This window comes from Phyllobates terribilis, unplaced genomic scaffold (assembly GCF_046119375.1).
Source record: "Phyllobates terribilis strain yellow unplaced genomic scaffold, ASM4611937v1 Scaffold_3__8_contigs__length_932513732, whole genome shotgun sequence".
NCBI lineage: Eukaryota > Metazoa > Chordata > Amphibia > Anura > Dendrobatidae > Phyllobates > Phyllobates terribilis.
This window is the reverse complement of record NW_027362763.1, coordinates 448,811,511-448,834,800: the sequence shown is the minus strand read 5'-3', so window position 1 is coordinate 448,834,800 and position 23,290 is coordinate 448,811,511. Positions and strand designations below refer to the sequence as shown.

General features: G+C 46.1%; 1 protein-coding gene across 2 annotated transcripts in view; it reads left to right on the top strand.

Moving 5' to 3' along the window:
• Window positions 1-23,290, top strand: part of USP45 (ubiquitin specific peptidase 45) — a 142,575-nt gene that overhangs the window by 64,189 nt on the left and 55,096 nt on the right. For both annotated transcript variants that reach the window (XM_073675755.1, XM_073675754.1), the window contains exon 8: window positions 14,444-14,574. In XM_073675755.1, the coding sequence (XP_073531856.1) occupies window positions 14,444-14,574 (131 nt within the window). The remainder of the gene's footprint in view (window positions 1-14,443; window positions 14,575-23,290) is intronic.

Genomic DNA, 23,290 nt, shown 5'->3' with positions numbered 1-23,290 from the left:
GTTTACCTATTCTGAGGATGAGTGATTAAATGCCATGTGTGTAGGAATACTTAAGGAGTCTAAGTTGTTAATACTGATTTTGTGCTTCAGCGTAAAGAGTAGTGTTGAGCCACCCCCGTAGTGTTCGAGTTCGGTTCGTCGAACACCCGTGTGTTCGCCGAACTGTTCGTCGAACACCTTCGAACACCGTTAAAACCAATGGCAGGCAAACAAAAACACATAGAAACACATAGAAAACACCTTCAAAGGTGTCCAAAAGCTGACAAACTGCTCAGAAGACACAACTAACACATGGAAAAGTGACAAGTACATATAGTCATGCGAAAAGAAAAGAGGTGGAGGAGTAAAAGGAGGGGGAGACACAGATATAGGCATGTCATGCCCTTCTAAAATCCAAAAAGTGAGAAGCCGAGACGGCCAGTCCGCTCCTGCCCGTGCCACCTCCGTGTCGCCGGGTTTGTGCCAGAGCCGCGGTGAACCCTGACGGCCAGCCCCCCTCTCCCAATACTGGTGCCTGTCCGCTGGTGGGTCGAGAGAGCCCCCCTGTGGTGGAGGCAGCTCTAAGCTTTTTAATTTAAATTGTCCCTCTAATTTGAATGAATACACTTTAAATCCATTTACAAGGATCTATTGGAGGGCAAGTCTCATGCCAGCAGCCGCGTAATTCCAGCTCCAGTAGCGTCCACTAAAGCTGCTGCAGTTAAAAAGCTTTTATAAGGATCGAGCTCGGCTGTCCACCGCAAGGCATCCTAGTGCCAGTCCCAGCCCCTATGCCTTGGGGTGCCTCCTGATGCTCTTCACTGAGTATCCCGTGGTCCCGAAGCATTTCCTTTGAAAAAATTAAGTGTCCAAACTACAGGTGGTGTAGCTTGCTTAACAGCCGGGATAATCCGCTGACTAGCAGACACTGCTACTAGGCACAAAGTATTTCCTGGGCTAGATGCAGTTAAAAATTTGTAATTAGATACTCTCGTTGGATGCTGAGAAAGCATTCCATAGAGTCTCCTGGCACGCCATATATGATTCTCTTAAAAAGCTTGGGGTAGGGGTCTAGGGGACCCTTTTATAGCCAAAATCACGGCCCTGTATCACAATACGTCACCTAGGCTGAAGATAAATGGAACTGTAGCACCGAGGGCTCGGTTGCTACACACGTATTGCACCTCACCCAGAGGTGTGATATCTCACTCTCAGATAAGGATGGAGTGTGGATCAGGACCCGACACCTGCATGCATTACACCACATTGCCGTGGGGCAGGGCGACCAATATGCCCCTGAGATGGGCACGACAGTCCCTGTCCCTGGCTGGAGTGGGGGGAGGGAACACTGAGGAAGGGGAACCCTGCAGTGCAGGAGCAGGGAGGAAGCAGTTCCTGGGTGCATTGAGAAGGGAGTATAAAAGGTGGGCACCATCTTAGTTCAGTGCAGAGAAGTCTGAGCAGAAGTGGCAGGGAGCAGGGGCTCTGCATGAGCTCTGCTCCGGAGGCGGGCCTAGTAACAGAGGCCCAGGCCTGCAAGAGGGAGAAGGCTCCAGGAACGAGGAATGAAGGGATCCCAGGGGTGCGGACGGGCGAGTCGCCACCGCACGCCCGAATCCACCTGCGTGGAGGGGTCAGGCCAAAGGGGGAGACCGGTCCCCGAACTAGTGGAGGCAGGAAACGACCCTCAGCTAGAAACCGGAGGCTCTGACATTTTATGTGGCGCAGCCCCTTGCTCCACCCGCTAGGAAGGCACCACATAGGGTCAGGGAAACTGGCGCCAAGTTTACCAAGAGGAGGCCCGAGGCAGCCGGACAGAAGTGTTGGTAAGAAAGGCCAGACAAAGGACACACAAAGGGGGTCCTGTGAAGCGCTCCAAAGTTATCTGGGAGTTGTCTGAGCCCCTCACCTGGTGAGCACAGTACGACGTGGGCAGCCGTTACCTGCAGACGTGGTCTGGATAATAAGAACTGTGAGTAAAGGCCTTGAACTGCATCACTGACTCCGTGTCGTTACTGCTGCTGCCCTGCACCATCACCCCCATCCTCCGCATACACTGCCCTGAGGCTATACTCCTCCCGTGGGGAGTTATGCTACGCTCTGCTGCACCTACAACACCAGCCTTAGCGGTCTGCCCTGTAGCGGCGGTTCACTCTGACCGCAATCCACGGGTGGCGTAGTCGGACATTTAAACATCAAAACCACATAAATAGTTCCGCTACTGGTTTGACCGCCCTGAGCCACGGAACCGGGTCGCCGCCACGAAGACTACAACCACCAGCATCCACCAAAAAGGGTCCGGCTCCGGGTGTCCCAAGGCCCAGGGGGTGCGTCAGAACATTTTCATCACCTTTCACAATCACCAATGGGACAAGGCAGGGATGTCCTCTGTCCCCTCTCTTATACATCCTAGTGACGGAGCACCTGCTCTCATCAATTCGCCATAACCCCAATATTAGGTGGATTGAGGTGGGAGGCACCGAGTACAAGTGCTCTCTATTTGCTGATGATGTCCTAGTATATATCACTCAATCACATATATCCATCCCTGCTGTTATGGCTGAAATAGATCACTTTGTTACATGGTAAAATTTTAAAATCAATGCAGCGAAGTCTGAGGCCCTCGATGTCTCCCTCCCTAAATCCATATAGGATTCCATCCAGTCCAACTTTCCCTTTGCCTGGCCCTCACAGGGTATCAAATACTTAGGAATTCCTATTCATAGAGACCTCTCCCATCTATGTTATCTTAATTTTGGGCCCTTTATTGAACAATTCCATACAGACCACGGTTGGCAAGTTAGAACTGTAAGATTCACTACGTGAACCACTGGTGTTTTGTGGAAAAGCACATGTACACCGCGTTCCAAATTATTATGCAAAAAGTGTTTAGGAGTGATAAGGGAAGAATTTGTTTGTTTGTCAGTTAAACTCATTGATGGTGATGTGTGTCAGGGCTCTTTATATCACTGTAAGCAATTGCAGACACCTGTGCTAATTAGTTTGGCAGGTGTGTCCAATGAAAGGCAAGACTACTTAAGAAGGCTCTCTCACATTATTAAGCAGCCTACATTTTCTGCCAAAATGGGAAAGAAAAAGGATGTGTCGGCTGCTGAGAAGCAACAAATTGTGGAGTGTTTAGGTCAAGGCATGACTACAATCAACATTGTGCGATGATCAGGATGAAGTGTCTTGGCAATCAAGAAGTATGTAGCTGATTCACAGTACACACGTGTGCGTGCTGATAAGGGCAAATTGAGGACTCTTTCCTACAGGCAATTATGTCAGGTTGAAAGCAGCGGCAAAAAAGCCTTGTCATAGCAGCAGACAAGTTTTTGAAGCTGCTTGTGCCTCCAACGTCCCCCGAACAACAAGATGCAGGGTCCTTCAGAGGTTTGCAGCTGTGCATGCGCCATCCTGTCGACCTCCTCTATCCACTTCACACAAGCAGAAACGGCTCCAGTGGGCCAAACATTACATGAAGACTGATTTCAAAACTGTTTTGTTCACGGATGAGTGCCGTGCAGCGCTCGATGGTCCAGATGAATGGAGTGGAGGATGGCTGGTTGATGGACACCCCACGCAAACACGGCTACAGCGCCAACAAGGAGGAGGTGGAGTAATGTTTTGGGCTGGAATCATGGGGAGAGAGATTGTCGGCCCCTTTAGGATCCCTGAAGGCGCTAAAGATGAACTCCATAATGTATGTGGATTTTCTCAAACAGCACTTCCTGCCATGGTTCAAGAAGAAGAACCGTGTATTTCACAGCAAGATCATTTTTCTGCATGATAATGCACCATCTCATGCTGCACATAAAACATCTGCATCTCTGGCTGATATGGGCATAAAAGGGGACAAACTTATGGTGTGACCCCCATGCTCCCCTGACCTCTACCCCATTCAGAACCTTTGGAGCATCATTAAAAGGAGTGTCTATGATGGCGGGAGGCAGTTCACATCTAAGCAACAGCTCTGGGAGGGTATTCTGTCCTCATGCAAAACAATTGAAGCAGAAACCATCCAAAACCTGACAAATTCAATGGACGAGAGAGTTCAGAAGCTCCTTTCGAACAAGGGGTCCTATGTGAAAATGTAACATCACCTAGAATAAAGTTTTGAGTTGAAAACTGTTTGATTTCAGTTTCTAACAACCTGCTAATGCTTATAATTTCAAAAATGACCATTTTTTTGGTCTTTATTAAAATGAAAAGGTTGATCGAAAAGTTTGGGGGATCTAAGAGTGTGGCAACCCAGTAGTCATGATTACTTCGAATTCTGACAATATGAGGGTCATGCTGCAGGTAGTGCAGCAAGAAGGCACTTATGTGTCTTGCGCATCTCGGAGCCCCAAAATTATTTTCCGGGCTAGATGCAGCTAAAAATTATTTTTAATTTTAAATCTGGTGAAGCTTATTATAGATGGCCTAATAGGATCAGTGCTGCACACTGCTACAAAGCCCAAATTATTTTCCAGTCAAGATACAGATATACATGATTAGTAATTTGAAAGCTTAAAACGGTTGGTAGGGTGATTTTAACCAATCATCAAGCTTTTACTCTCCCCAGGATGACACAGGGGTAGAAAAGTCGTTTCGGATCCATGATTTGTTCATCTTTATGAACGTGAGTCTGTCTACATTATCAGTGGAGAGCCGCGTGCGCTTATCTGTCAGCACACCACCAGCAGCGCTGAACACACGTTCAGACAGAACGCTGGCTGCGGGGCATGACAAGATCTCCAAGGCGTAAGTGGCTAGCTCCGGCCATTTATCCAGATTGGAAGCCCAAAAAGAGCAAGGGTCCAGTGACACAGTCGTGGCTTCAATGTTTACTTGGAGATACTCCTGTACCATCGTCTCTAGGCGTTGACTATGTGTCAGACTTCTTGTCTCCTGTGGCCTTGCAAAGGATGGGCTAAAAAAGTGGTGAAATGATTCCGCAAAATTGATGTTACCAGCAGATACTGTGGTTCTGTTACGGTTTGAGTGCTGAACACTTGACGGTCCCACGGTTGGCAAGTTGGAACTGTGAGATTCACTACGTGCACCACTGGTATTTTGTGGAAAAGCACATGTAAGATTCTGCAACAGTCTCTGCTGATACTCCTGCATGCGTGCATCCCTTTCTATGGCAGGAATAATTTCTGCAAATTTACTTTTGTACCGGGGATCTAACAGTGTGGCAACCCAGTAGTCAGGATTATTTCTAATTCTCACAATTCGAGGGTCATGTTGCAGGTAGTGCAGCAAGAAGGCACTCATGTGTGTTGCGCATCCAGGAGCACCAAGTCCCTGTTGTGTTGGTGGCGAGGTAACAATCATGCTTCCTTCCTCTGTCCTCTCCCCCCAACCTCGCACAACAGAAATGTGATCAAGGTCTCCCTCATCTGATGAGTCTTCCATCAGTTCGTCCTCCACTTCTTCCTGGGCTCCTGCACCTTCCTCACTAGTTTGGCTGCTACCATGCGCCCTGGTAAAATCATCTCCCCCACCCTCACATGCCTGCCGCCTTGGTGCTGCCGACCGTCTGGACCTTGCAGTTGTTAGCCCTTCCGCATACAACTCCTCCTCCTCTACTTCCTCCACCTCCTCTTGTGCCACCACCTGACTCCGAATTCTGTTTAACATGTGCTCCAGCATGTATATCACCGGAATAGTCATGCTGATAATGGCATCGTCAGCACTAAACATCTTCGTCGCCATTTCAAAACTGTGCAGAAGGGTGCATAGGTCCCTGATCTGAGACCACTCCTCCAGCGTGATTTGCCCCACCTCTGAATCTCGTTGGCCCAGGCTATACGTCAGAACGTATTGCACCAGGGCTTGTCGGTGCTGCCACAGTCGCTGCAACATGTGCAGAGTTGAATTCCACCGGGTAGGCACATCGCATTTTAGCCGGTGAAGTGGCAGGCCCAACGACTTCTGTAGAGATGTAAGTCGCTGAGCTGCGGGATGCGAACGGCGGAAGTGAGCACACAGCGACCGTGCCCTCTGCAGAAGGCCATCTAGTCTGGGATAGTGGGCTAAAAATTGCTGGACAACCAGGTTCAACACGTGAGCCATACAAGGCACGTGTGTGACATTGCCCCGGCGAAGGGCCGCACCCAGGTTTGCAGCATTGTCGCACACGGCCTTCCCTGGTTTCAGGTCCAGTGGAGACAACCATTCATGAAATTGGTTCTCCAGAGCTGACCACAACTCCTCAGCTGTGTGACTCACATTTCCCAGACATTTCAATGTAAAAACCGCCTGATGACGTTGAGCCCTACTGCCAGCATAGTAAGGAGGTGTGCAGGATCCCTTCTGCGCAGTTAGAAAGCTTGTGGCATGACCAGACAGGCTTTGGGTGCAGGTGGAAGACCGAGAGGAGGTTGAGGAGGCAGAAGCAGTGGAGGAACTTTGACATAAAGAGGATTGACGCACAACTCGTGGGGACGGCAAGACTTGGACAGCAGCCCCTTGTCCTGCTGTCACCATAGTTACCCAGTGCCCAGTCAGCGACATGTAACGCCCCTGTCCATGCCTACTCGTCCAAGTGTCTGTGGTGAAATGCACCCTGTCACACACAGAGTTTCTCAAAGAAGCGGTGATGTTGTGTGCGACATGCTGGTGGAGCGCAGGCACACCTTTCTTTGAGAAGTAGTGCCGACTGGGCATCTGGTACTGGGGCACTGCGACGGACATAAGGTCTCGAAAATCCTCTGTGTCCACCAGGCGGAAAGGCAGCATTTCTGCAGCCAAGAGCTTGCAGATGGTGAAATTCAACCTCTTAGCTTTCTCATGGCTAGGAGGAAATGGTCTTTTACTTGTCCACATCTGAGGGACCGAGGGCTGGCTATTGTGCTTAGACGGGGTTGATAAGGGTGTCCCCGGCAAACTGCCGGTCTGTGAGGAAGATGCAGGCGGACATGTTAGGTTGCCTTGATCCAAAGGTGGTGCTATCGATGTCGGACAGCGCTCAAGACCAGCTGGTGTTACCACCTCCAAAGAAAATGATGACCTGCCAATCACGCTGGCTGTTGCGGGTAAAGAGGTGGCAGGTCTGCGCCCCAAAACAGGTGTGACTGCTGTCCCCCCAGTCACAGAGGATGAAGAGGCCGCGGATGCACAAGATATGGCAGACGGTGGTTGGCCCGGCCGGCTAGGCCGCATTGTAGCACACTGAGCTTCCCACTGCAACTTATGCTTCATGTCCATGTGCCGGTTCATGCATGAAGTACTCAAACTATGTATTTTTTGGCCTCTACTTAGCTTTTGCTGACAAATGTTACAGATAACACGAGTTGGGTCATCTTTATCGATCTGAAAAAATGCCCAGGCTATGCAAGGCTTAGCACCCATGCGACCTGAAGAGCCACCACGACTTGTGGTGAGAGGCAGAGTTGTGTTTGAGAATGCAGTTGTTGACGTGCTTCCAGTACTACGTCTCTGTCCAGGAAGGCGCAACCTGACCTCGTCGTCACTAGCATCTTCCTCCACCTCCTCTGCTGACCTCATCTCTTGGCTGACTGTGGGTTGACAGTAAGTGGGATCTCCGACCTCATCATCATCACCCTGTGTGTTATCACACCCGTCGTCCTCGGAGCCAACCTGTTCCTGCCCTGACAAAAAACTAAAGTTGTCGCTCCAATCAGGTATTTGAGTCTTATCATCGTCTTCCTCATTGTCTCCACCAACAGGAGTTACAGTTTGGGAATGAGGGTCTACATTATGGTCAGAACCTTCTGCGTCTGGTCCTGGATCCGACTCATAAAGATTCTGGGCATCAGTGCAGATCATTTCCTCGTCTGGATTCACAGAAGCGCTGGAGTCGACCTCTGATTCCCAGGCTATAGTATGAGTAAACAGCTCTGCAGACTCAACCATCTGTTCTACCTCATACTCAGACGGGCAGCTGGAGATTTGGGAGCTGTGAGGAAGCAAGTGCGATTTGGGTGACACCTTTGAGGACTGGAGTATTTGTGATGTTGAAGTTGATGTGGAGGAGAGCCCACTTAAAGGAGCACTTGATATCCGTTGAAGCACCTGCTGTTTTTGTGCCTCATCTGGAATTTGTAGCGATTGGCGTGGCCGTAAGAAAGGGATCTTATCACATTGTCCGCTAAAAGAAGTAGACATTTTAGTTTGGCTGGAAGATGGTCTTTCTTCTGCACCTACCCCACGGACACAACCTTTTTTCCCCTTCCCAACACGCCTATTCCCCTTTCCACCAGCAGCAGGCCTTTTTCCACTCATTTTGGTGGTTAACTAATTCACAACTCTGGAGTTGTTTGCACAAAAAAACAATGGATGGTAACCGAGCAGAGCTGAGTGGCCAAACTGTGGTATTAGGCCAAAACTATTGGCTGGGTTAAATGCAGAAAAAAATTATTTTTAATTTGCAACCTGATGGAGGTCAGTATAGATGGACTAATAGACCAAGTCCCACACACCGCTAGAAGCCCAAATATTTTTTCAGAGCTAGATGCAGAAAAAAATTATATTCAATTTGCAACCTGCTGGAGGTCAGTATAGAAGGACTAATAGAACAAGTCCCACACACTGCTAGAAGCCCAAATATTTTTTCAGAGCTAAATGAAGAAAAAAATTATTTTTAATTTGCAACCTGATGGAGGTCAGTATAGATGGACTAATAGACCAAGTCCCACACACTGCTAGAAGCCCAAATATTTTTTCAGAGCTAGATGCAGAAAAAAATTATTTTTAATTTGCAACCTGATGGAGGTCAGTATAGATGGACTAATAGACCAAGTCCCACACACTGCTAGAAGCCCAAATATTTTTTCAGAGCTAAATGAAGAAAAAAATTATTTTTAATTTGCAACCTGATGGAGGTCAGTATAGATGGACTAATAGACCAAGTCCCACACACTGCTAGAAGCCCAAATATTTTTTCAGAGCTAGATGCAGAAAAAAATTATTTTTAATTTGCAACCTGATGGAGGTCAGTATAGATGGACTAATAGACCAAGTCCCACACACTGCTAGAAGCCCAAATATTTTTTCAGAGCTAGATGCAGAAAAAAATTATATTCAGTTTGCAACCTGATGGAGGTCAGTATAGATGGACTAATAGAATGATGCTATGCCCAAAAGATTTTACTTCACTAGGTGCAGTAAAAAAATTGGTATTCTATACACAGGTGGTATATCTTGCAACACAGATAGGCTACTCCACTGACTAACACACTCTGCAATAGGCCAAAAAGGATTAGCTTTGCTAGATTCAGCCAAATGCTGTGAAAAAAACTTGCACAGCACTGGCACAGACCTGCCTGGCAAAAACTGATAGGAACTGATGTAACCTAGTCCTGAAAAGGACTCCAATTACAATTAGTCTTTACTCCCAAAATCTATCTATTTAAGAGCACAGACCTGCCTGATAAAAGTCGTAGGAAATGCTGTAACCTAGTCCTTAAAAGGACTGCAATCACAACTATTCCCTACTCCCAAGCTATCTGTATATTTGTGCGAAAATTGGCTTGAAATTAACAAGGTATAGCGCACACAGCAACAGCGGTGCCGTCTAACACGCAGCTGCAGCAGTGAGAAAATGGTGGCGACGGGGAAAATGGCTTGGTCTTATAGGGCAAGGACATGTGACATACACTGCCAATCACACATGCCCTTGCTTGTGTGAAAAAAAGCACTTCGCTCCGTGTGTGCGCTGCTGATAGGCTGACAGATTGCACCTCCCCACTGCAAATGCGGGAAAGAGAAAAAAAAATGGAGATCTTCATTGTTCCTGCAGAGATCCATCCCCTGCCCCTCCCTCCGCCCCGCTGTACACTCAAACTGCGTATTAACATTAATTTTCATCATTACTGAGAAAAAATCCAGTTATGATTTTGGTGCACGAACAGTTATCGAACATAACCTCGAACAGCCGAATTTTTCTCAAATTGTTCGTGTTCGCCGACCGGCTCGAGCACCGCCCAAAACAGCTCGAATTTGAGATTGGCGAACAGTTCGAGTAGAACAACGCTCATCTCTAGTAAAGAGATGAAGTCTAACAATGGTAACATGGAAAAGTTTTAGACTTTTACAGGTTACCATTGTTAGACTATATAGTGTCTTCTCTTCATGCCGAATCTCATCCTTTCAACCATGTGATGAAGATGTTTATCACATGACTTTTATACAGCCAACCCCTGCGTCTAAGATCACTGCTTTTTAATCACTTAATTGCTGCTATTAATCTCTAACAGCACATTTAGATGTTGGTATCTTGGTGAGGTGCCTAAACCAGCAGCCATTGCCCCTACTCCCCTTTGATGAAGCTAACTTCCCCCAGCCACATATTAACCACAATAAAGAATACCAAAAAATTGCAGTATATAGTACAGGCAATCCAGTTCCCTAGCAGGAGAAAAAAAATATAAGTAAAAAATAATTGCAATAGAAATGAGAAAAAAGTATTTTATTTAAAAATAGAAAAACAAAAAACAAACTATAAAGGGAACCTGTCACATTCAGAAACGATATTTACCCTTGGAATATTTATATACACAGTACAGACCAAAAGTTTGGACACACCTTCTCATTTAAAGATTTTTCTGTATTTTCATGACTATGAAAATTGTACATTCACACTGAAGGCATCAAAACTATGAATTAACACATGTGGAATTATATACTTAACAAAAAAGTGTGAAACAACTGAAAATATGTCTTATATTCTAGGTTCTTCAAAGTAGCCACCTTTTGCTTTGATGACGCTTTGCACACTCTTGGAATTCTCTTGATGAGCTTCAAGAGGTAGTCACCAGAAATGGTTTTCACTTCACAGGTGTGCCCTGTCAGGTTTAATAAGTGGGATTTCTTGCCTTATAAATGGGGTTGGGACCATCAGTTGTGTTGTGCAGAAGTCTGGTGGATACACAGCTGATCGTCCTACTGAATAGACTGTTAGAATTTGTATTATGGCAAGAAAAAAGCAGCTAAGTAAAGAAAAACGAGTGGCCATCATTACTTTAAGAAATGAAGGTCAGTCAGTCCGAAAAATTGGGAAAACTTTGAAAGTGCAGTTGCAAAAACCATCAAGCGCTACAAAGAAACTGGCTCACATGAGGACCGCCCCAGGAAAGGAAGACCAAGAGTCACCTCTGCTTCTGAGGATAAGTTTATCCAAGTCACCAGCCTCAGAAATCACAGGTTAACAGCAGCTCCGATTAGAAACCAGGTCAATGCCACACAGAGTTCTAGCAGCAGACACATCTCTACAACAACTGTTAAGAGGAGACTTTGTGCAGCAGGCCTTCATGGTAAAATAGCTGCTAGGAAACCACTGCTAAGGACAGGCAACAATCAGAAGAGACTTGTTTGGGCTAAAGAACACAAGGAATGGACATTAGACCAGTGGAAATATGTGCTTTGATCTGATGAGTCCAAATTTGAGATCTTTGGTTCCAACTACCGTGTCTTTGTGCGACGCAGAAAAGGTGAACGGATAGACTCTACATGCCTGGTTCCCACCGTGAAGCATGGAGGAGGAGGTGTGATGGTGTGGAGGTGCTTTGCTGGTGACACTGTTGGGGATTTATTCAAAATTGAAGTCATACTGAACCAACATGGCTACCACAGCATCTTCCAGCGGCATGCTATTCCATCCGGTTTGCGTTTAGTTGGACCTTCATTTATTTTTCAACATGCCAATGACTCCAAACACACCTCCAGGCTGTGTAAGGGCTATGTGACCAAGAAGGAGAGTGATGGGGTGCTACGCCAGATGACCTGGCCTCCACAGTCACCAGACCTGAACCCATTCGAGATGGTTTGGGGTGAGCTGGACCGCAGAGTGATGGCAAAAGGGCCAACAAATGCTAAGCATCTCTGGGAACTCCTTCAAGATTGTAGGAAGACCATTTCCGGTGACTACCTCTTGAAGCTCATCCAGAGAAAGCCAAGAGTGTGCAAAGCAGTCATCAAAACAAAAGGTGTCTACTTTGAAGAACCTAGAATATAAGACATATTTTCAGTTGTTTCACACTTTTTTGTTAAGTATATAATTCCACATGTGTTAATTCATAGTTTTGGTGCCTTCAGTGTGATTGTATAATTTTCATAGTCATGAAAATACAGAAAAATCTTTAAATGCGAAGGTGTCCAAACTTTTGGTCTGTACTGTATATGTATGGATATATACATATACTGTATATGTATGGATATATATGTACTAGCTATTGAACCCGTTCTACGCCCGGGTGGCGACCATTTTTATTGGTATATGGTCTCCCATGTTGGTATGTGCTGTCCCCCTCCTGGTATTTGTGCTGCCCCCACCATCCTATCCCGGTATGCGTGGCACTCCTCATCCGCAATCCCGGTATGCGTGGCTCCCCTCATCCCCAATCCCGGTATGCGTGGCTCCCCTCATCCCCAATCCCGGTATGCGTGGCTCCCCTCATCCCCAATCCTGGTATGCGTGGCACCCCTCATCCCTATTCTGGTATGCGTGGCACCCCTCATCCCTATTCTGGTATGCGTGGCACCCCTCACCCCCAATCCCGGTATGCGTGGCACCCCTCACCCCCAATCCCGGTATGCGTGGCACCCCTCACCCCCAATCCCGGTATGCGTGGCACCCCTCACCCCCAATCCCGGTATGCGTGGCACCCCTCATCCCCAATCCCGGTATGCGTGGCACCCCTCATCCCTATTCTGGTATGCGTGGCACCTTTCATCCCCAATCCTGGTATGCGTGGCACCCCTCATCCCCAATCCCGGTTTGCGTGTCACCCCTCATCCCCAATCCTGGTATGTTTGTCACCCCTCATCCCCAATCCTGGTATGTTTGTCACCCCTCATCCCCAATCCTGGTATGTTTGTCACCCCTCATCCCCAATCCTGGTATGCGTGGCACCCCTCATCCCCAATTCTGGTATGCGTGACACCCCTCATCCCTATTCTGCTATGCGTGGCACCCCTCATCCCCATTCCCAGTTTGCGTGGCTCCCCTCATCCCCAATCCCATTATGCATGGCACCCCTCATCCCCAATCCTGGTATGTGTGGCACCCCTCATCCCCAATCCTGGTATGTGTGGCACCCCTCATCCCCAATCCTGGTATGTGTGGCACCCCTCATCCCCAATCCTGGTATGCGTGTCACCCCTCATCCCCAATCCCGGTATGCGTGTCACCCCTCATCCCCAATCCCGGTATGCGTGTCACCCCTCATCCCTATTTTGGTATGCGTGGCACCCCTCATCCCCAATCCTGGTATGCGTGGCACCCCTCATCCCCAATCCTGGTATGCGTGGCACCCCTCATCCCCAATCCTGGTATGCGTGGCACCCCTCATCCCCAATCTTGGTATGCGTGTCACCCCTCATCCCTATTTTGGTATGCGTGGCACCCCTCATCCCCAATCCTGTATGCGTGGCACCCCTCATCCCCAATCCCGCTATGTGTGGCACCCATCATCCCTATTCTGGTATGCGTGGCACCCCTCATCCCCAATCCCGGTATGAGTGGCACCCCTCATCCCCAATCCCGGTATGCGTGGCACCCCTCATCCCCAATCCTCTATGCGTGGCACCCCTCATCCCCAATCCCGGTATGAGTGGCACCCCTCATCCCTATTCTGGTATGCGTGGCACCTTTCATCCCCAATCCTGTTATGCGTGGCTCCCCTCATCCCCAATGCCATTATGCATGGCACCCCTCATCCCCAATCCCGGTATGCTTGGCACCCCTCATCCCCAATCCCGGTATGCGTGGCACCCCTCATCCCCATTCCTGGTATGCGTGGCACCCCTCATCCCCAATCCTGGTATGCGTGGCACCCCTCATCCCCAATCCCGGTATGCGTGGCTCCCCTCATCCCTATACTGGTATGCATGACTCCCCTAATCCCGGTATGTGTGGCCCCCTCACCCCCCCACTATACACACATCCCCAAAAAAATAAACCATTATACTCCCCTTTCTTCTCTGTACTCCAGCGCTGCAGCGTCCTGTTCTGTTGGAGGAGGAGTGTGGCGACAGAGCACCGCGCTGTCCGGCGCCATTTTGCTGAGGACACACTGTAAATGTGTCTTCAGTAAAACGACACCGGATAGCGCTATGCGCACGTGCCGATCCGACGTCTCACTCCACCCCCGGTCTCCGCTGAAGAGAGGCGCCGCGACAACGCTCTTCCCGGTCAGGTAAGTATGTAAGTATGGCGTCGGAGATCGCAGTGTGCGTTCAGTGCCTACGCATACCGCGATCTCCGACGCCATACACCTCCTCTTACCTGTAACGGCTGGATGCGGTCTTCTGTCTGGAGCCAGACTGCGGGTCACGCATGCGCAGTCTATCGAGGCCTCGGACAGAGACCCGCATCCCCGGTTATATTATAGATGTGTGTATGTATATATGTGTGTATTATGTTATAATATATTGGCATACCCTTCTCATTGGATGGTATTCTGATAAACAAAATATTCACTAAAGTGTGTTCTAATAATATTTTCCCTTTCAGGATGAGTTAGTGATCACCCTACCTAATCCTGGTCCTCTCACATCAGCGGTGGTCTTATTCCTGCACAGTATGAAGCAGCCTGGAAAAGAACCCTTGACACCCAAAGTGCTCTTCAGCCAGCTCTGCCAAAAGTAAGTAAGGATGTAAAGAGCTTTTCCACCCACATATCTTACATATGAGCATCATCTCAGTATACATACATGATTAGGAGCAGATAATAAAACATGCCATGAAGCGTGCTCTAAGCCTCCAAAAGCCAAGCCGCGCTAAATATAATTTAAAAGTTGTTCCTGCTGCTGACAATTAACTTTTGTTTCTGTTGGGTGAGTGCATGTAAAAATGGAGTTGGGAGCCACTTTTGCTGTATTACAGACCAACAGGCTTTGCCGACTCAGGACCTAGTTATGCAGCATATTTGTATAACCGTGAATATAAAATGTAACATACAGTGAAGGAAATAATTATTGGATCCCTTGCTGTTTTATTAAGTTTGCCCACTGACAAAGAAATGAACAGTCTATAATTTTAAGGGTAGGTTAATTTTAACATTGAGAGAGAGAATATCCCAAAAAAATCAAGAAAATCACATTGTATAAATTAGATAAATTTATTTGCATTTTGCAGTGAGAAATAATTATTTGATCCCCTACAAACCATTGAGTTCTGGCTCCTACAGACCAGTTAGAAGCTCCTATTCAACTCGTTACCTGCATTAAAGACAGCTGTCTTACATAGTCACCTGTATAAAAGACTCCTGTCCACAGACTCAATTAATCAGTCAAACTCTAACCTCTACAACATGGGCAACACCAAAGAGCTTTCTAAGGATGTCAGGGACAAGATCATAGACCTGCACAAAGCTGGAATGGGGTACAAAACCAAAGGTAAGACGCTGGGTGAGAACGAGACAACTGTTGGTGCAATAGTAAGAAAATGGAAGAAATACAAAATGACTGTCAATCGACATCGATCTGGGGCACCATGCAAAATCTCACCTCGTGGGGTATCCTTGATCATGAGGAAGGTGAGAGATTAGCCTAAAACTACACGGGGGGAACTTGTTAATGATCTCAAGGCAGCTGGGACCAGAGTCACCAAGAAAACCATTGGTAACACATTATGACTTAAAGGTTTAAAATCCTGCAGCGCCCTCAAGGTCCCCCTGCTCAAGAAGGCACATGTGCAGGCCTGTCTGAAGTTTGCCAATGAACACCTGGATGATTCTGTGAGTTATTGGTAGAAGGTGCTGTGGTCAGATGAGACAAAAATTGAGTTCTTTAGCATTAACTCAACTCGCCGTGTTTGGAGGAAGAGAAATCCTGCCTATGACCCAAAGAACACCATCCCCAGTGTCAAGCATGGAGGTGGAAACCTTATGTTTTGGCGGTGTTTCTCTGCTAAGGGCACAGGACTACTTCACCGCATCAGTGGGAGAATGGATGGAGCCATGTACCGTAAAATTCTGAGGGACAACCTCATTCCCTCCGCCACGACATTAAAAATGGGTCGTGGCTGGGTCTTCCAGCAAGACAGTGACCCAAAACATACAGCCAAAGCAACAAAGGAGTGGCTCAAAAAAAAGCACATTAAGGTCATGGAGTGGCCTAGCCAGTCTCCAGACCTTAATCCCATAGAAAACTTATGGAAGGAGTTGAAGCTCCGAGTTGCCAAGCGACAGCCTCAAAATCTGATTTAGAGATGATCTGCAAAGAGGAGTGGACCAAAATTCCTCCTGACATGTGCGCAACACTCATCATCAACTACAAAAAACGTCTGACTGCTGTGCTTGCCAACAAGGGTTTTACCACCAAGTATTATGTGTTGTTTGCCAGAGGAATCAAATACTTATTTCTCACTGTGACGAGTTGATTAGGAGCGTCTAACTGGTCTGTAGGAGCCAGAACTCATAATGGTTTGTAGGGGATCAAATACTTATTTCTCACTGCAAAATGCAAATAAATGTACCTAATTTATGCAATGTGATTTTCTTGATTTTTTTGTGATAACATCTCTCAATGTTAAAATTAACCTACCCTTAAAATTATAGACTGTTCATGTCTTTGTCAGTGGGCAAACTTTCTAAAACATCAAGGGATCAAATAATTATTTCCTTCTCTATAGGTAAACTGGTTTATGTTCACTAACTTAAGATCTGGGAATTTCTTGGCATTTACTACACCTGAATGCTAAAGTCTATTGAGCTGATCAGATCGACTATATACAACTTAAAGGGCCCTCGTTTAAAGGCCCAGTCACAGAGCCCAATGCAGACTGTATGGGGGTAGAGCAATCATTAAAAGTAGCATTCTGCTCCCAATTCAGCATACATATTGTCAGGAGCACATGCTTTTTACATGGGTATGTGATGTGTTATTGACAACGATCATTTTTATACACTCTATTTAGCCGACAATTGAGCATCTTGCAATCCGTGCCATATTTACACAGGCCAATTGTCTGGAACAAGCATTCTTATGAATGTTCTTTTGCCATTATTATCCCATGTAAATGGACCCTTATCTGGAAATAAAGTGTAGTATTAAGGCCCCCTTAAATATTACACTAACGCTATCAGCAGGGTCGGATGATGAGTCCAATGTGTATGGAGGCCTCTTGACTCTTCCCTGAAGAGATGATAGATCCGATTTCAGCTGCCGATGCTTTGATCGTCATTGAGATAAGCCACCACTAGATAAGTCTGGTAGCAGCTCTCTCATAGAGAACCCACGACCACTCAGCTGTGCCAACTGCTAATATGTAAGGGCAAGTCAGGAACATTAGCCGTTGGCCAACTGATTGGCCAACAACTATCTGTTGTGTACATGGAGTAACGCAACTGCATGAAATTTCTTAACACATAGGAAACTAATTAGTCATTTATAGCTGATTGTATCTGATATTATAGACACACCGATAACTTGCACATTCTGTGATTATCGTCATCTTTATTACTCGATGTCCACTTAGGGCCTATTCACGTGCGGGTGACTAAACACTGACACATTAAACCTTAATAACAAAAGAGCACGATACAAGGCCCCTTCAGATGGCAATAACGATACATGCGTCCTTATTGCTTGCAATTGTGATCTTTGAGTCATCTGTTACCCAGAGACAGGACATTGTGACTTACAATTCAATTCGCACATACAATATAGTAAGTCCAGTGAAATAGACTGGCTTGTACTGTGTGACATTTCAGGGGCTCACCCCCTTTCTCAAGCGTGATCCATCTCCGTGTTAAATAGCATAGTGTGCGCTAGTGCTACATGCAACCAAAATTAGAAACACGTAATCAGTCCCAGATATATCAGTTCCTTAAGGACTCTCATATTTTGCAGCTGCAGAACCAGACATGATCTTTTTCTGTCTCTCATTGTCGTAATTTCATAAACTATAACCTTTTTATTTCTTGGGGAAAATTTAGCTGTATGAGCATATGAGGACTTGTTTTTTTTTTGCAACATGAGATGCAGAGGGTGCATATACTTTATTGTATTTTATCAAAAAAATACTTGGTTCGGTGGGAATTTGGTGGAAATGACAGCAATTCTGCAATTTTTAAACTTTGATTTCAGTTTTACAGTGTTTGACCTTATTGTAAAAATGTCTAGTAAAATGTGTATAATATACACACTTTTGGACCTTTACATTTTATGAACAATTAAAGAAAATAACTTTGTTTCTATGCTTCCATTTTCTGAGAGCCATAAACGGTTTTTGTTTTCTCAGACGGAGCTGTGTGAAGGCTTGCTTGCTTAGTTTATTGGTCGAATTCTTATAAACACAGCAATACTAATTGTATGCTTTTTTTATATATAATTGAGCAATTTATATAGAGGAAAATGTTTTGGGTTTTTTTGCCTTTCATTTTATCCTTTAGTTTTTTTTTTTTTTACACCTTTTCTTCCTAATCTTGTTTTAGCCTCACTTTGGTGCTTGAAGCCCAATCTTTTATATCATGCACTGTAATACATGTCCTCTGACTCTACAAGGGTCTAATAGGTGTACGAAAAAAGCAGCATTGAGTGCCATTGAGAATCTGTTGGCATCCCATGATCATATCGCTTGGGGCCCAATGGGGTTACATTGGGAGCCTCCTCCACCTCTGTATCCACTATTGACTGCAGCGTTTTTAGGGGTTAACCTGCAAAGCTAGCAGGGTTATGAGTTACAGCACTGCTACCTGTCACTGATCTCACAGGTGCAGGGACAGCATATGACAGATCAGTCTGACAATAATATACATCATAAGTGTAGTAATCAAAAGTAGGAACCAATTAACTCTTTCAAGTACGGCTCCCCAAAGATAAAATAAGCCAAGGTGAACTGCTTAATCTAATGGCAAATGGTTATGCTACGTAATCCAACTAGCCATTAGACCCTATTAGATTAGCATTTGGTTCATTTTGTCTTGTGGGTAGACTACAGAGTTTGTGTATGTGAAATATTGAACAGACCCATTAAAGGGAACCGGTCACTAGATCCATGCTGCTGAACCATGATCAGCATGAATCAGAGCTTGGCTACGCAGTTGCACCTGATATATTTCACTCTGAATTCATAGTTTGAAAAGCTGGTTGGGGACCATAGGGTGAGACGTGACGCCCCCAGCCAGCTTCTTCCTGCCCCACTCCAGTTGATTGACTGGACTTTCCTTGTGTATACACATGGGGGAAACCTGTCAATCCCTGTGGGGAAAAAGCATACGGGAATGTCATCAGACTAGTCAGGTCTCTCCCTATAGTCCCCAGTGAGCTTTTCAAACACTTTTCGCTGAACACTGCAGTATTTCAGGGTAAAATATACCTGGTCGCAATCTCGCAGCCAGGCTGTGATCCATGAAGAAACTGGAGCAAGTTCAGAGAAGAGCGACCAGGATGGTGAGCGGTCTGCAAACAATGTCCTATGAGGAATGGTTAGAGGATTTGGAAATGTTTAGCTTGCAAAAGAAAAGACTGAGAGGAGACGTAATAGCTGTCTACAAATATATCTCAAGGGCTGTCACACTGTAGAGGGATTATCCTTAAGGCCCCGTCACACTAAGCGAAGCAGCAGCGATCCCGACAACGATACGACCTGTCAGGGATCGTTGCTGCGTCGCTAATACATCGCTGCTGAGCTGTCAAACAGGCAGGCTCACCAGCGATCAGGGGAGCAGCGACATCGTGGAAAGAATCTTTCCACGATGTCCTGCTCCCGGTTACCAGCCTGCAGCTGAAGCAGGAGCAGGCTCTGCTAAGGTGAACGGTAACCTCTCGCGCACCGTAGCAGAGTGGAATCCATGGTAAACAGTGGGTTACTAAGTGCGCGCGTGCCCCTAGAAACCCGATGTTTACCATGGATACCAGCCTGATCTTTGGTCCCGCTGGTCACACACAGCGATGTGTGCTGGCCAGCTGGAGGCCAACGACCAAAAAATGGTCCAGGACACTTTGCAGCGATTAGCGACCTCACAGCAGGGGCCTGATCACTGCAAAGTGTCACACATAGCAACATCGCTGGTGAGGTCGCTGTTGCGTCACCAAAACCGTGACACAGCAGCGATCTCGCTAGCGATATCGCTATGTGAGACGGGGGCTTTATTCTTATTTGCACAAAGAAAGACTAGAAGCAATGGGATGAAACTGAATGGGAGAAGATACTGATTAGATACTAGAAAAAAACTTTTTAACAATGAGGGTTATCAATGAGTGGAACATGCTGCCCCAAGAGGTGGTGAGTTCTCCTTCAATGGAAGTCTTCAAATAGAGGCTGGACAGACATCTGGCTGAGATGGTTTAGTGAATCCTGCATTGAGCAGGGGTTTGGACTAGATGACCCTAGAGGTCCCCTCTAACATTATATGATTCTATGCTGCCTGTGGTTTAGGCACCATGAATCCAGTGGCAGATTCCCTTGAAATTCAATGAACTAATTCAGCTATGTTATTTTCTGCTTGGACGGTGTTTCCGTGCACAGAAATCACTGCCTTGACCAAATTTTCGTACATGTGTCCCTCATTCAAAAGCATGGAGTATGTGAAAAACAGAACAAGCTCGGACTCCTAAGTGATTGAACATGAAACACAGGTGAGTTGTACAGTGCTTATCTGACTATGGATTTATGTAAGCTGCTCTCCAAAATATTCAGCAGTACTCCTTTCCAGATTTACATCATGGTGTAGCATGGTATTGTATGCTAGCACTAAATACCTTGAAAAATACTGTGTAAATGTCGGCTTCTGCGGTTTTCTTTGGCCAGACCTGGTGGTGATCATTTCATGTAAACTACCAGAGCATGTAGTCATTGAATAGCTCTTCTGCAGCTTGTGTACCGAGTTCATTCAGCTTGTTAGTCCTAATTTATTATTTCAACAAAACTGGGCAGAAGATGGCTAATCACTTAATCACCAACCTAATTATGTGCTCTGCTGGCGCACAGATGTGGTTCTTCCTGACAGAGTGGGACGTTTTGTTCTCTTAAGAGGTTCTGCTGCCAAGCAATAGTGCTTTATTGGTGCTTGTTTCGTTCAGGTCAAGTGACACTGTGCGGATAGCTTCTTTTAAAAATTACTGTTGCTAATAAATTGTGCTCTTGTGGTGTGCTTTGCTAAAATTACAGGCAAAAAAAATTAACATAATGGTAACAGTAGTCATCAGAATAATCAGTGGCTTTAACTAGAAGTTATTTAAGAAGCTTAATCGGCTGTTTCCACAATAAGATCTTCTAAACTGGGATCTCCACTGATGTCCTCCAACTAATGGGTCCAGGTCCTCACTTACATTAGGAAAGTGTTTGTGCATGAGAAGCCGCCTCTTGTCTGTAGCTGATTGACTTTAATTGAAAGGTGGATATTCATGGGTAGAGATCTCCCTGATTAAATTAATGCAGTGACCCGATCATTCTGGGCATCACTTACAATCCCATTTCTCCTAGTAGCATTCATCTATGATGGTCATATCGGAAGTTCCTATTCCAAGGGTAACCATTCACAGTCCTCTAGTCCACTTATTGTTCGGAAATTGATTTCCCACATAGCTGCTTACTACAGATATGTAACCTCATCTAAGAATATGGTAACATCACTGAGCAAGTTTGTGATTAGCCTAAAAGAAACTTTCCAACTCTTAATGGGGCACGGCTACCTGTTAAACTGATTTAGGCAAAGTCCATTAAAAGACAGGACAGAAAAAGTGATATGTACATGTAGGGCTAAATGTTCCTGTATATAAGCTATATAGGAGGTAGGAATTGGCACTTGTCGCTTTATCATGCACATATCTTCTGGGGCATAGTAGAAGACATTAGCCACATACCAGGGTTGCGCCTATACTCCTCATTTTTGAAGAAGCATCATTGAATTTATACTTAGTGTCCAATAGAAAGAAAAAATATCAGCACTTCACAACAACATGTTATCCCATTCACTTTTGATGGTGCAATGAATATAAAGAAAGTCCAATAGCATTTGTAATGCAGTGGCTTGCTGCATTGCTAGAATATCCAGTGGGTGTGCTCTAGCTGACCATTTACCTCCCCCTCAGGTGACTGATCACGTGACTGTGACATCATCACAGGTCCTGTGTGCACAAAAGGATATATAAACCCTGGTAGTTTTGAAACAGATAGAGAAAGAGTGGCCTGATGAAGCCTGGAAGGCAGAGGCTGGATCCCCCTGTGTTTAGGATACTAGTAGCCTTGGAGGGCGAGAGGCCTGATAAAGGAGCAGTTGAAGCCGGAAGATCTTCAGAGATGGGCTGCTGAGAGGCGAATAGCTGAGCTAGAGGAAGAAGTTGTCGAGCTCAAAGGTCGCCTGGCAAAGTACCAATCAGTGAACGAGGCCTCCTTGGAGAAGGAGAAGGGCAAACAAGTTGCGCTCAGTCCTTTGGGCCATGAGAGGGTGGACCTGAGGAGAGCTGAGAAAGTGTTGAAAGAAAATAAGTATGAAATGGGGGTGGTCAAGACGAGAATTCTTGAGTTCATAGCTGTGAGTCAGCTCAGGGGAAGCATACAGGGTGAAGAAGCTTAAAGTCAGTTGTCCCTGAAACCTGAACCAGATGATCATTTGGAGACCACTGGTGAGACAGAAACGTCTTGGTACAAGTGTCTCATAGATGTACGCGAAGATTTGAGAGAAGAATGCACCAGAGAGTCAGCGCATGAAGAGTTCAAGAAGGCTGTGGGAGCCTGTAAGGTGTTCTCGACCTCAGAAGCTAAACAGCTGGTGGTCCTGTCCACAACCAAAGTCACAGTGAAGAGGGTGGCTATCTTAAGTGACATGCACTGTATTCGCACGAAGTGGTTTGTCCGGTTGAAGACGGAACAAGCCATTAGACAACTGGAGCTTATGCGAAAAGCTCAAAGTCTGCAGAAAGAAGTCATCCGGGTGCCTCATGCTCTGGTAAGAAAGCTCATTGGGAGAAATGGCCAAGCCATGCAAATGATGGTAAAGAAGTCTGGTGTGATGAAAGTAAGCAATCCACGTGATCATCAGGACTGGATACCAGATGAAGACGGCATGGTGTCATTCTCCGCTGTAAGAAAGGAAGAAAATCTTGCATATATGCGCATGCTGATGGAGTACCGAGTGACCTACCTTTGAGAGGTAGTTTTGTTGAATCTCGCCAGACTGCGATTGGAAAGACAGCATCGTCTGAGCAGCAGAAGATGGCAGCCGTCTATAAATTGTGAGACCAGAGAGAGAAAGGGCCCTTCAAATAATAGGACGGCTACAGTAGAAGTTAGAGACCTTTCAAGATGTCCTGAGGATAGTGAGCGTGGGTTTAGAGGTAGTGAGACCTCCAGTAACTCAGGTCTGAGAGGCCCATACAAATGACCCAATAGAGTACGGGACAGCACGAAGTC